This window comes from Pimephales promelas, chromosome 14 (genome assembly GCF_988280905.1).
Source record: "Pimephales promelas chromosome 14, fPimPro1.hap1.1, whole genome shotgun sequence".
NCBI classification, from domain to species: domain Eukaryota; kingdom Metazoa; phylum Chordata; class Actinopteri; order Cypriniformes; family Leuciscidae; genus Pimephales; species Pimephales promelas.
The window spans coordinates 11,473,573-11,486,131 of NC_142782.1; the positions used below are offsets into that span (position 1 = coordinate 11,473,573).

Genomic DNA, 12,559 nt, shown 5'->3' on the forward strand with positions numbered 1-12,559 from the left:
CTTTTTAAAATTAAAATAAACTCCCTGGATTTTAGATTAGATTAATTAAATTAGATAACATGAACTAACAATGAAAAAATACTGGTAAAGCATTTATTAATCTTAGTGTTCATTTATTAGATCAATTAGATATTAACATTAGTTAATAGACCTCCGTAAATATGAACTTTTAACTAATGTCAACAAAGATTAATAAACTGTTACAAACATATGGCTTATTGTTAGCTAATGCATTAAATTGATGAGAAATAAAACGAATTGTCATCTGTGTCAGTGTTTAAATTACAGGATGTATATTCAGGAGTTAATTGTGATCTCAACACGTTTTTATGAGATTAACCTTTCAACTCCACCTAATTTCTCAAACATTACTAAGCAGTTGAAACAGACAAAATGACACTTTATTTGAATCGGGAGTTGCCTAACATCCAGTTTAGAAGAAAAGTTGTACTCTAATTACAAAACTAATTAACACTCTAAAAAATGCTGTGTTGTTTTAACCCAAATTTGGGTAAAATATGGACAAACCCACATGTTGGGTTAAAAAAAGTAATTAAAAAAAATTAAAGTGAGAGGTAAAATTTTTATCCCAACATTTGGGTTTGTCCATATTTGACCCACATTTGGGTTAAAACAACCCAGCATTGTTTAGAGTGTACAAACAGTAAGTACTTTCCCTTATTGTGCTTCACCTATAAGCCCGTCCCCTTCTTCTTTTCTTTTCTTTTCTTCATTCATCCAGTGCAACTAGTAAAACAGGCTTCATATTCTGTGGTACTCCCAACGACTTAGACAGTAAAAGTGGTCACAAATAGTTTTTTTGGTATAGTTTATCATCTTGAACATCAGGACCTTTTCATGAGGCAAAGACAAACCAACAATGAGTGAGTATAACTGGTGAAAATACATAAATTGCTTCTAGGTTCATTGGTTTGTCAGTCTGACAGATTCATTTGTATTATTTTAGGGCACGATCGCATGTGTGGCAGTCGATGTCTGGGTCCGATGACTTTCAATCTGGACATGACAGGTCAATATGTGTCCCTTAGCCAAGAAGGGAGACTCGCATCCAGAGACTCATCCACCTTTTTGAATGGTTTGGCGTTTCTAAGCCGCACAGTAAAGGTAGACGAAAAGCTGTGTGTATGTATTGAGGACTGCACTTCGTCATGGGATGGAGCTCTCCGTGTGGGTTTCACCAACATCTGCCCACAAAGAAACAATATACCACCTGCCTCTATACCAGACCTCAGGGACGCACAGGGATACTGCGTTGTGCCGGTGCCAGAGCACTTGTGTAGGAGAGGTGTGGAGCTTCAGTTTTGGATGAACTATGCAGGCATGGTTATTATCCAAGAGAAAGGTGGGGAGAAATATTACCTCAAAACAAAAGGACTGAACCTGAATCATCCACTATGGGTTTTCATTGATTTGTACGGGAGCACAAGTGCCGTCCGCCTTCTGGGTAAGTACTTAATGAGGAAAAGACTTTTCTTAGCAGTTCGGTCAGAACTCACTATAAAATCTTTTGTAAAAATGTACTGTAGGCTCAAGGAGGGGGAGCCGAACGTCATGCCCGGTTTGTCCCGTTGATGGCGGCATCGACTGGTTGACGAGACAGTTTGAGAGACAAATGTCGGAGGAAGAGCATAGTGATAACCATAAAACAGGTGAAAAGATCATACACTGTAAAAAATAAAACCGTAATTTTTACGGTAAAAAAACGGCAGCTGTGATTGCCAGAACTTTACCGTTAAAGATACGGTAGGAACGTTAATGGTTTTACAGACTTAACTTAAAATTTACAGTAATAGACCATTTTTAATTTTCTGATAAAATGTTGATTTACCGACCTTTTGAAAATTGATATCTGTTTTGTACAATTGTAATACACTGACAACCATCAATCATCACAGTAATGATAAGAGTCACATGAGCATTAGAAGGTTAACACTAATATAAAGAAGCTGCACAGTGTCATTCACACAAACATTAAACACCATCATGGTAACACACATGAAATTTTAAAAATGCAATAAACATTAATTTAACAACATTAAATGTAACATAAAACCCTAATGCACATAACTGATTAGAAAAAAAAACAAGAAAACTCTGAGGAACTTAGTTATTTTAACAAAAATACATAAAATGTGAAGTGTCACAAAGAGAATTGTGGGAATGTCAATTTACGTTTTTCGCTGTAAATTATACAATGAGTTGTTCTTTTCCACTTTCATAACTGTAAATTTAAAGGTATTTTACAGTGAAATTATATCACAGTTATTTACCGTATATAGTACGGAAACTTTCTGTTAACCAATTAACAGTTTTGCACTGTAGCATGTTTACATTTTACCGTTAAAATCATGATTATTTTTTACAGTAGTTTTAGAAGCCAGTGTACTGATTCCATTGCCTTTTTTATCCTGCTTAGACACCAGACCAGTCCAGAAAACATCATCAAACTGGAAACCAAGTCTCTTCCTTGTACAGTTTGCCAACCAGACGACAGTCCCAAGCACCAGAGAACGTTCAGATCTCACAAGAGCTGGATTAGGTACATTATCTGGCTACTTTCAGCGTGAAGGGATAGTTCACCCAAAAATGAAAATTTTGTCATTACTTACTCATCCTCAAGTTGTTCCAAACCTGTATGAGTTTCTTCTGTTGAAGATGTTTTGAAGAATGTTGGCTACTGTCAACTGCCTGCTTACCAACATTCTTTCAAATATTTTCTTTTGTGTTCAACAGAAGAAAGGAACTCATACAGGTTTGGAACAACATGCGGGTGAGTAAATGTTGACAGAACTTTCGTTTTTTTGGGTGAACTATCCTTTTAAAAACATCGCCAATTCTCATTGTGCACATAACATTTACAGCTAACACCTGCTTGAAACATTAAGAATCTTACAAAATGTCCTATGTGATGCTTTCTAGGCATACCTGTTGAGAGGAGGAGTCAGGAGTCAAGAGGAGTGAATCTTAACTGGACTTGGAGAGAGCTGAATTGCTTCATTTGCTCCAGATATCCATTGGTCAATCTGGATTCGATTGGTTTCCATTTCGCAAAGGCTGATAAACGTGGAAGACTTCGCAGATTACATGCAGACACTCTGAAGAAAATAAAAAAGGAGCTTGGCGATGGCGAACTTTATATAATTCCTGAGACGGACATTGTTTTAAATGAGGTATGGTAGGAAATTGTTATTTATTTATTCATTTATTCAGTTCTAAAATACTGTAATAACTAAGTGCCACTAAGGTCAATGTTTAAGCACTGGAGTTCTTTGAAGGCACTTTTATTTTGCTATTTAACAATTACGTTTCAGTACTGTAAAATTAAACTAGGCTACTAATTTTTCCACAGATGACTGCGGACACACTATCGTCAGACATGAATCCAAATGCTTTCTACCCATCATGCTCTCTTCCACCTGCTCTTGCACATCAAAGGGACCGGCGGACTTCAACCAACAGTTATCTTTCAGATTCAAGCCGAAACTCTTCAATGGTAATTATCTTTATTTCGACACACACAGCGAACATACATTGACATCACAGAAGGGCAGCATAAGGTAGCATTCACATCTCTTCAACAGGAGGACATGGACGTTAGCTCTTTGCTCAGAGAGTTTCAGCACATGCATCTCAGTGCCAGTGGACAAATTTCAGTATTGGTTTCTCGTAAGAATTTGCTGCAGAGTGCTAAAGATGTGCTTTCCAACTGCAATTTCTCTTGGACCAAAACACCAATCGTGACATTTGTTGGTGAGCAAGCTCTCGACTGTGGAGGTCCACGGAGAGAGTTTTTTAGGTACGCCACTTTGGATTTGGATTCATTAAAGAGTAGAAAACTCATTCTTACACAGGAAACATGCACTAGGTTACAGTTTTGTTTGACTTTGACATGAATGGCATCTCGTTTCATCTTTACCCTTGCCTCAGGATCCTGATGATGGAGGTGCAAAGCTCACTGGGGATCTTTGAGGGACCGTCTGGACACTTGTTCTTCACCTATGACCAGATGTCCTTGGAGGAACACAAGTATGAGTTGGCAGGGAAGCTGATTGCGTGGTCTGTGGCTCATGGCGGACCAGGACTCAAGGCTTTTGACCCTTGTCTGTACCAGCTGATGTGCACCCAAGAATGTCAACTGGTAGACTTTGACTGGCACCTGATACCAGATGCTGACATTCAGGACAAACTGAAAAAGGTTTCTATCCCTTTCTCCATCAATCTGCTCCTTCTTAAACTACAAGATCTCTAACCATTTTATCTTGCGTTCAGATTTTGTCATGTAGAACGACGAAAGACCTCCATAGGCTTCAGAGAGAGCATGGCGACTGGATCTGTGACTGTGGATTCCCTGGAATATACAGACCTGAAATTTCCATCCAAGATGTACCAAAGATTTACTCCTATGCAGTTCGACATTACATATATCTTAGGTATGAATCTATGTTAAAATTTGATAACTCATATAATAACAGCCCATTCTCACCCCCAAGGCGTCACTTAACTGACGCCTTGGGAAGCATTTGGACATGCTTCAATATCTGACGCTTTAGGCGCCCTTTAGCGTCAGTTAGATGACGCCGTAGGATCGCGTCATGTAAGTGACAAAAAGGGCGCCTAAAACGTCAAATATTGAAGCATGGTCAAAGGTGAGGCCTTGGGGTGAGAATGCGTTGATAATAAACATTACTTCTTGCTTTTATCAAATTAAAGGGCTTTTTACACTGAGCGTGATTAAGTGACACGAATGTATGTCGAAAGGACACTCTTGAATCGGAACAATAGATCCTTATGGGACTATTCACCCCCGGCACGATCAATCGTAACATGATGACTAAAAAAATTAAGCGTCAACAATGAAACGAGCCATCCAATTAGATTTGAGCTTACCTGAGCCACAGTGGTGGCGCTGTTTAGAAAACCTGCGTTAACGCTGAAGAAAAGTAAGAAAATAGAATGGATGTTGAGTTCTTATATCATTGGTGTCTGAGAACAGATTTATTCTTACATCCTCTTTATGCAGATTACAGACATTTGTATTACTTTCCCACAGAATTATGCGACCTGAAGGGCTTTTAAAAGCATACAAAATTCTTAGTCAGCGCCAGTGCGCCACCCATCGTTCAGGCGTGAATTATCTGAATGCATTCAATCGTTTCATGTACCAGTGTGAAAGCTCTGTTCATAGCCAATTTGCTAAACTTTATTGCGGCGCATTCAGGCCCTATCCACACAGAGACGCGTTAAGCTGTATACGTTCAAATTTTTGGTCGTATTGGCGTTTCGTCTAGATCGTACGGATCCAGCGTTTTGGGACACTGAAACCGGTATATTTTTGAAACTGGGTCCCAGGGTGGATACATCTGAAAAGGACACCCTTGTGTTTTCGTGTGTACGGAAAATTTGCGTATTTTTGTGGAAAGATGATGTCATCACCCCACGTGTCGACTAGTCAGACTGTTAACAACAGCAACAACTGCCGAACTGCTTGTATAATAATAATAATATAATATAATTTGGCAGAAACTAGCCTCTTGTATTCCTTAATTTATTATTTACTTAAATGTATTTTAATTTAATTTATTTATTTAGGCCTGTACTTTCTTTCGTATGCTTTGGAGCTGGTCTGTAGTTCGATTAAGACATTTCGTATTTTGTAGGGATGGGGAACTGGAGCTCGTCTCATAAAAAACCCGAAAACCGAAATATATAGAAAGCTTGAAATGTCCACATTTAAACAACATCGAACAACAATTCAAAACGAAAAGAAACAGAAAACTCTCTCTTATAGCCTAATCTGTATGAAGTGCATTAGCCTACTCCATAGGCACGTTCACAATACTGCAAAGTAGCGAATCAGCATCGTCAGCTTCATCTTTTCAGTCAAGAATGACACAGAAAACACTAGGTTATTAATAAACAATCAAAATGTCTACATTTGACACATTTGTTATTTTGCTGGTTCTTTGAGGCGCTAACTAATCGATTATCGTGACTCCCTGTTTTGTACCAGGCAATTTATGGTTCTTCAATAAAGTTCTTGGTGAAAAAAAGAAAAGAAGCAACTGTGCCTAATATTATTGCATAGTCTATTATTTTACTGTCTAGTAGCCTACAGCGTGGAAGGTTTTATGCCATGCTCTAAGTCTTCTTCTCGCTTTTTTAGTGCATCTCTATAGGAGAATTACAGCGCCATATACTGGTCTGGGATGTATACATCGTTTTGAGTCGGTTTCAGTGGTTTCGTGTGTAAGCAGATATTTTTCGAGACGTTGCCGTGTTTACGGACATTTTTATTACGAACATCGGATAGGGAAAGCACTGGCTTCGTGGGGATGTGGCCTCAATGTGAAAGAGCCTTTACCCTCATTTACACAGCAGTTAGTTCCGGCCCTCTAATGTGATTGGTCGTTCCAAGAGCACTGTTTAGTATATTTATACAAATAATTATCTAATAATATTTGTGGTGTGATACTGCGCAAATATAAGAATAGTCGTTTAACAGTCTCTGCTAATTTTCACAGAACATCAAATATGATTCTCCAGTTTACAAAGGGACTGAATGCTTATGGACAGTTCTGGGATATGGTAAGAACTCACTGGGTTGAGTTTCTGCCCATCTTTACCAACATGCATGAGCCCCTTTCCAGAAGCACATTCACAGCCCTGTTCCAAATCCACTGGAGTAAAGTAGGAACCAAGAAGAGGGCGGCTGAGGAGGAGACTTTACATTACTGGGAACTGGTGCTTCAGATGATTGAGGGTGAGTTTCCTAGTCAGCAAATGAACTGTGAAATAAACTGTGTAATTGCATACTTGAGCTTGTAATTGGCAATTTGTCAAGACTTGAGCTTGTCATTTTTCCCTAAACAGATCAAAAAGCTCCACAAAATGAGTTGCATTTTGAGGAGATTTTGGCCTTCGTAACTGGAGCGGATGAAGTCCCACCTCTTGGGTTCCCCCATAAGCCCAGCATTCATTTCTACCAGCCAGAGGAGCGTGGATGCCGTCTGCCATATGCTAACACATGCATAATGGGGTTGTTCCTGCCCAGGGTGGTAAAAGATAAAGTGGAACTTTACAGAATGCTTCTGAGAGCAATCCAAGAATCAGCTGAATTTGGGAGGACATAAAAGGAAATGGAAAAAATGGAAATATTTACATCCCAAATATATATTACTATTTTCAAGCTACTATTCCATTGCTTGAAATAAAGCGCTTATGTACAGTTATTTGTATATGCTGTATATTTTTTACATTTACATTTATTTTACAGCGCTGTTCCGATGTACTGTAATTACAATAACTAGGTAATAACTAACTAGGGACTAACTCTGAACCTAGTGCTACTGCTAATGCTAAACGTACTGCTAAACTACTGCTAAACCTAACCTTAACCCTTATTACCTTATATATATTTTTATTATATTTATATGTATATATGTATTATATATGTATTCACTTCGGCTTTACACTGTAAGTACATAATTTAAAATAAAGTGCAACTCAAATGTCAGTCATGCTTTGAGTATTTATTTCTCTGATTTCGTGGGGAGGAGGACTGCCAATAAACATCAGCAATTCAGTGAATCAAATGTGATTTCATACAATGGCGATTAGGAACTATAGGTCTATGAAAAAAATTTTAAGTAGAGTAAAACAATGTCTCGACAAATTGCAGAAATCCTACACAAGTCAACACATATTCCTCTTTAAATAGACCCTTTTCAGTTGGTAAACATGGTGACGTTTTTTGTAGGCGGAGCTTATTTGGCATCAGCGAAAGCCAAGCCCCCCCATGTGGTCTTGATCTGTCAGCTGTGAAAGATCAGGGGCGGATAGGCTGTAGTAGGCTAACTGACTCCTCACAAAAACCATTGCCACCCCAGAATTATTATAAAATATAAATTTATATGCAGTGTTTCCGCTTAAATGTGGACTTCAAAACAGATTAATGTTTGGCTACAATGTAATTTCGCACGTGACCACTCTGTCGCCGTCAACATCTGCTGGACTGGTGCAGCCTGCACAAGGTAAAAAATATCTGCGTTCACGCGCATTTCCTCCCAGTTAAAATAATACCCATTTGATCCATAACAACAGTCCATTACTGTAGTATCCTCAAACAGTACTGTCTATGTGGTGGTTGGTTTCAGTGAACCAAGTTGTCCATTGCAGACTCCTCCTCCAAACCGTGACCGCAGCTGCTCAGAAGTGCCAAGCCCACTGTGGCTGTTGGAAAAATACTGGATACGTTGCAAACTATTTAGGTACTCCCACCGTTTCCACCCTTTCACTACTCACATGATAAAAGTCAAACAAATAAGATCAACTGTCTTGTGATTTCCTTGAAATGCCCAGTGATATCATCTTTTGAGCTCGTTGTAAACATGTTCCTCAGTTAAACCCAATATTGAATAAATACTCACTCCTGACTTGTCATTAAGGAATTGATTCAAACGTGCAGTTTTAAAAAAATTAAATAAATTAGCTAAGTTGAATTAAAAAATATTGTTTAGAATAGCCTACTAAAATACATTCTGAAAATGTAAAAAGAGAGCCATAATATTGAATAAAGATTTAGGAGGGCAACTAAAAGAGTCAGGGACCAACTGACATGGTCAGGTGTGTGTTTCCCACAAGCATCGTTAGCCAACGGTCGCAAGCAAATTCCGTTGAATGATTGTGTTCAACGATGTAATGATGGAACTTGCGACTATGGCTTCAGGGAACGCACCCACACACGTGTCATTAGCCTATAATTTCCAACAGGATGGAAATTCCCAGACTGTTACAGGTGATGAATTCTGAATCAGTTCACTTTCATCATGGGCTCCATATAGCGGGAGTCCCATAATTTAAGTAGACTTATTATTATTATTATTATTATTATTAATAAAATATTATGATATTTTATTTGCAGGGAATACTGACAGCTTGAGAAACTGTTGCAGTTCTGTTTGATAAAAACAAGGTCATAATACGGAATATAGGAAATATGGAAATAAGGAAAAAGGAAACAAATTGAACAAGGCTTACAAGTCTATTTAAGAATTTTATCATTTGAGAAGATTTGAGAATGTTTCTCTTCAACCTGTATGATATTTTATTCCAGGTTGAACTTCATCAAAAACTGTTATGGCAGGAAAGAAGGATGTTGGACCTATACAGACCTCATCTACAAAGTACATCAAGTGTGATAAAACAATAGCAGTTGACTGTTCAAAAATCAGAAGTCATATTAATATGCCAACTGCATAATACTAAATACCCCCCCCCCCCCTCACACACACACACACCCTAAGTTTTACTTTAATACTGTATCTATGAAGTTTATCTTAAGATAAGCTTCACACCATAAACTGTGATGAACTAAATGAACTATGAATTCAACTATTATGAATAGCATATTGTATTTATGGACAATATCAATACATTCGTTATTTTAAAAACATAGCTCACTTTCTCTACGAAAACTTTATTGCATTATTATGGCTGTCAATTAAATTATAAATGCTGTCAACAAAACTACTGTGGATTAATGGATGTGTTCTTAAGTTAATGATAAACTTATCATTAGATCATCCAGTAGTTTTATTGACAGCTGTACCCTTGACTTGAAGTGAGCAAGTCAGTTCAGTTCACAATGTGCTAAATCAGAAATGTTTTTAGGGAAATTATAGATGTGGTCAAAAGAAAGTGTTTTTCACAGAGCGTCTCTATAACACGCATCGTGTATTGTTGTGTAATTTATACACGAAAATTAGTTTTTATATTTTTTATATATTCAAATTTATATATATTTTTTATATTATATTTTATATAGCATATGAAACACAGTTTTTCACATGCAGTTGATACTAATTGTAATACACACGCACCCCACACCACTATCTACCCAAATGTATAATACACACGCACCCCACACCGCTACTAAACCAACCAATGCGTATCATATGCACATAAAAACTCACTTTAGTGTATAAATTACACAACGATACACATGCGTGCTATAAAGACGCATTTAGTGTGATCGTGTTGCTCGTGCAAACAGAGTATAATGTCAAGAAGTAATGTGAAATGTGTGTGTTTCATATGGTAACAAAGTGTGATTTTTGAACAGAAGTGTATAGTTTTTACAAGAGTGTTTAATATTGCAAATGATCTGTGGCTTTGTTAATTGTGTGCAGTGTTTTGAAAATCGTGCTTAAACAGCCCAAAAAACTGTAACAGGGAACTGTTGTAGCCAAAGGCTGCAAGGATTTGATCCCATTCAAGAGAATCAATGATGTCAGATTTATGTGCATAACTGTATTTGGTTTTATGCATGTTAGAAAAGGCCGGGTGTAGCTAAAATAAGCTTTTGGTATCTACACGGCCAGGTAATTTATGTGTGGAGGTTTAAATGTGCCTGCCTGAGGAAATTGACTCCCCAAGATGATTCCTATGTGCATTGACCAAGACTGAAAATGGCAATTGTAGAGGGTAAAAAAACACTAAGTAGAAAGGTGTGTCATTAACCCTTACAAACTAGAAGAAACAACACGCTTGTGTAACTTGGATCCGTGCATTATGGTCTTAAAGTGACAGCAGCCTAAAATGTCTGCAGCAGTCTGTGTTTTTAATGTTATTCAAACAACAAAAGACAATGAAAAAAAATCACTCTCTGCTATTGACTAAAAAACTTTAGTAACTTTAATATGGATTAATCTGTAAATTACTCATACCATGAAGACTATCCAGTATTATTTATTTTGTATTTGATTGCTTTATTTAGTGTCTACCTGAAAACTACTGTTAATTGTCTTTAATAATGGTTTACATTTATATAGGCCCCATCCACACTACAGCATTTTTGTTTAAAACCTGAGACCTTTTGCTACGTTTGCACCTCCCGTCCAGACGAAAACGGAAAAAAAGAAGCCCTAAAACGGAGAAGGTTAGAATCGTTGCAGCTCTGTTTTGCGTTTTGAATCTCCGGAGGGTGTTTTGACCGACGGGATAAAACGGGGAGTTTAGAAACGCTCGGCTCTATGATTGGGTGTTATCAGTCATGACGTGGCCTTCCCTGATTCGTCAGCCACTGTATCCACCAGCACATGCATGCCTAGTGTTGGTGAATGGTCACGTGATCCGCATTTTCAGTCGTTTTAATGTGGATGGAGATAATTTCTAATACGCAGATAAAACGCTGTGTGGACGGAGATCGTATTCGTTTTAATTCTCCCTTTTTAAACGAAAAAGCAGTAGTGTGGACAGGGCCTTAGTTGAGTTAGGGTCGGTTTAGATGTACTATTGAAAGTGTGTGAATTTTCACTGCAGTTTTGGGTGTCTTAACAGCCTGTTTTTGCCAAAACAGTTTCATGGCCGGTAAAAAACATTTATGGCCGGTCAATTTTCTTAAAGGATTAGTTCACTTTTGAAAAAACTTTAGCTGATAAATTACTCACCCCCATGTCATCCAAGATGTCCATGTCTTTCTTTCCTCAGTCAAAAAAGAAAATAAGGTTTTTGATGAAAACATTCCAGGATTTTTCTCCTTATAATGGACTTCAATGGGAACCAGGTTCAACCGAGGTTCAAACGACAGTTAATAACAGTTTCAGATGCAGCTTCAAATGTCTTTAAACGACACCAGACGATGAATAAGGGTCTTATCATGCGAAACGATCGGTTATTTCAAAGCTTATTCCAAAAATGTAACTTTTTCTAAGCACAAATGCTAGCCTTGTAATATATTGTGAGGCGCGTTTGCAACGTCACGTAATACGTAATTACGTTCAAAAGGTCACGGGCGACGTAGCCGGAAGTACAGAATCAAAATCGTCCGACATCGTTGTTTTACCTTTTGATTCCTTTTTTGTAAACGGCGTTTGAGTTAGTTTTCACGTTCAACCTATGCGTTCAACTTGTAAACACACTGACTCTGTACTTCTGGCTACGTCGCCCGTGACCTTTTGAACGTAATTACGTATTACGTGACGTTGCAAACGCGCCTCACAGAATGGAGAAAGGCTAGCATTTGTCCTTAGAAAAGTTACATTTTTGGAATAAGCTTTGAAGTTTCGCATGACAAGACCCTTATTCATCGCCTGGTGTCGTTTAAAGACATTTGAAGCTGCATCTGAAACTGTTATTAACTGTCGTTTGGACCTCGGTTGGACCTGGTTCCCATGGAAGTCCATTATAAGGAGAAAAATCCTGGAATGTTTTCATCAAAAACCTAAATTTCTTTTCGACTGAGGAAAGAAAGACATGGACATCTTGGATGACATGGGGGTGAGTAAATTATCAGCAAAAGTTTTTTCAAAAGTGAACTAATCCTTTAAGTCACCATGCAGCCATTGGCAGGTGTGGTATATAAACACAGTACATAAATAGAAGAGCGCAAAACATTATGACCACCCATATAATATGTGTAGCACCTTCTGCTAAAACAGCTCCACCCCCCCGAGGTGTCGACTTTAGACCCTGTGGTGTCTTAAATATAGTAAACACTCAAAATGAAAGTGAAATTCTACTGTATTTTATAAACATGTTG

At 37.8% G+C, this 12,559-nt stretch overlaps 1 protein-coding gene and 1 long non-coding RNA gene across 3 annotated transcripts; both read left to right on the top strand.

Annotated features, from left to right (window-relative positions):
• The first annotated feature begins 603 nt into the window (after positions 1-603).
• LOC120486622 (uncharacterized) lies at positions 604-7,534 on the top strand. The gene is made up of 11 exons (XM_039682770.2): positions 604-884; positions 968-1,465; positions 1,548-1,670; positions 2,438-2,560; positions 2,941-3,191; positions 3,371-3,514; positions 3,603-3,817; positions 3,949-4,216; positions 4,291-4,451; positions 6,543-6,781; positions 6,892-7,534. The coding sequence occupies exons 1-11, from the start codon at positions 881-883 to the stop codon at positions 7,149-7,151; spliced, it is 2,286 nt and encodes a 761-aa protein (XP_039538704.2). The 5' UTR covers positions 604-880; the 3' UTR covers positions 7,152-7,534.
• Positions 7,535-7,839: 305 nt separating this feature from the next.
• On the top strand, positions 7,840-10,824 carry LOC120486613 (uncharacterized). Of its 2 annotated transcripts, none has more exons than XR_005624217.2 (3): positions 7,840-8,051; positions 8,175-8,288; positions 9,134-10,824. It is a non-coding gene; the product is annotated as an uncharacterized LOC120486613 (long non-coding RNA). The 2 variants fall into 2 exon arrangements; XR_005624216.2 differs by having other exon boundaries at positions 8,197-8,288.
• Positions 10,825-12,559: the final 1,735 nt, after the last annotated feature.

Excerpts from the sequence above, each read along its gene's own strand:
- LOC120486622 (XM_039682770.2), top strand. Across the intron at positions 1,671-2,437 it reads TAGTGATAACCATAAAACAG|ACACCAGACCAGTCCAGAAA; the intron begins GTGAAAAGATCA and ends TATCCTGCTTAG. Across the intron at positions 4,452-6,542 it reads CGACATTACATATATCTTAG|AACATCAAATATGATTCTCC; the intron begins GTATGAATCTAT and ends TAATTTTCACAG.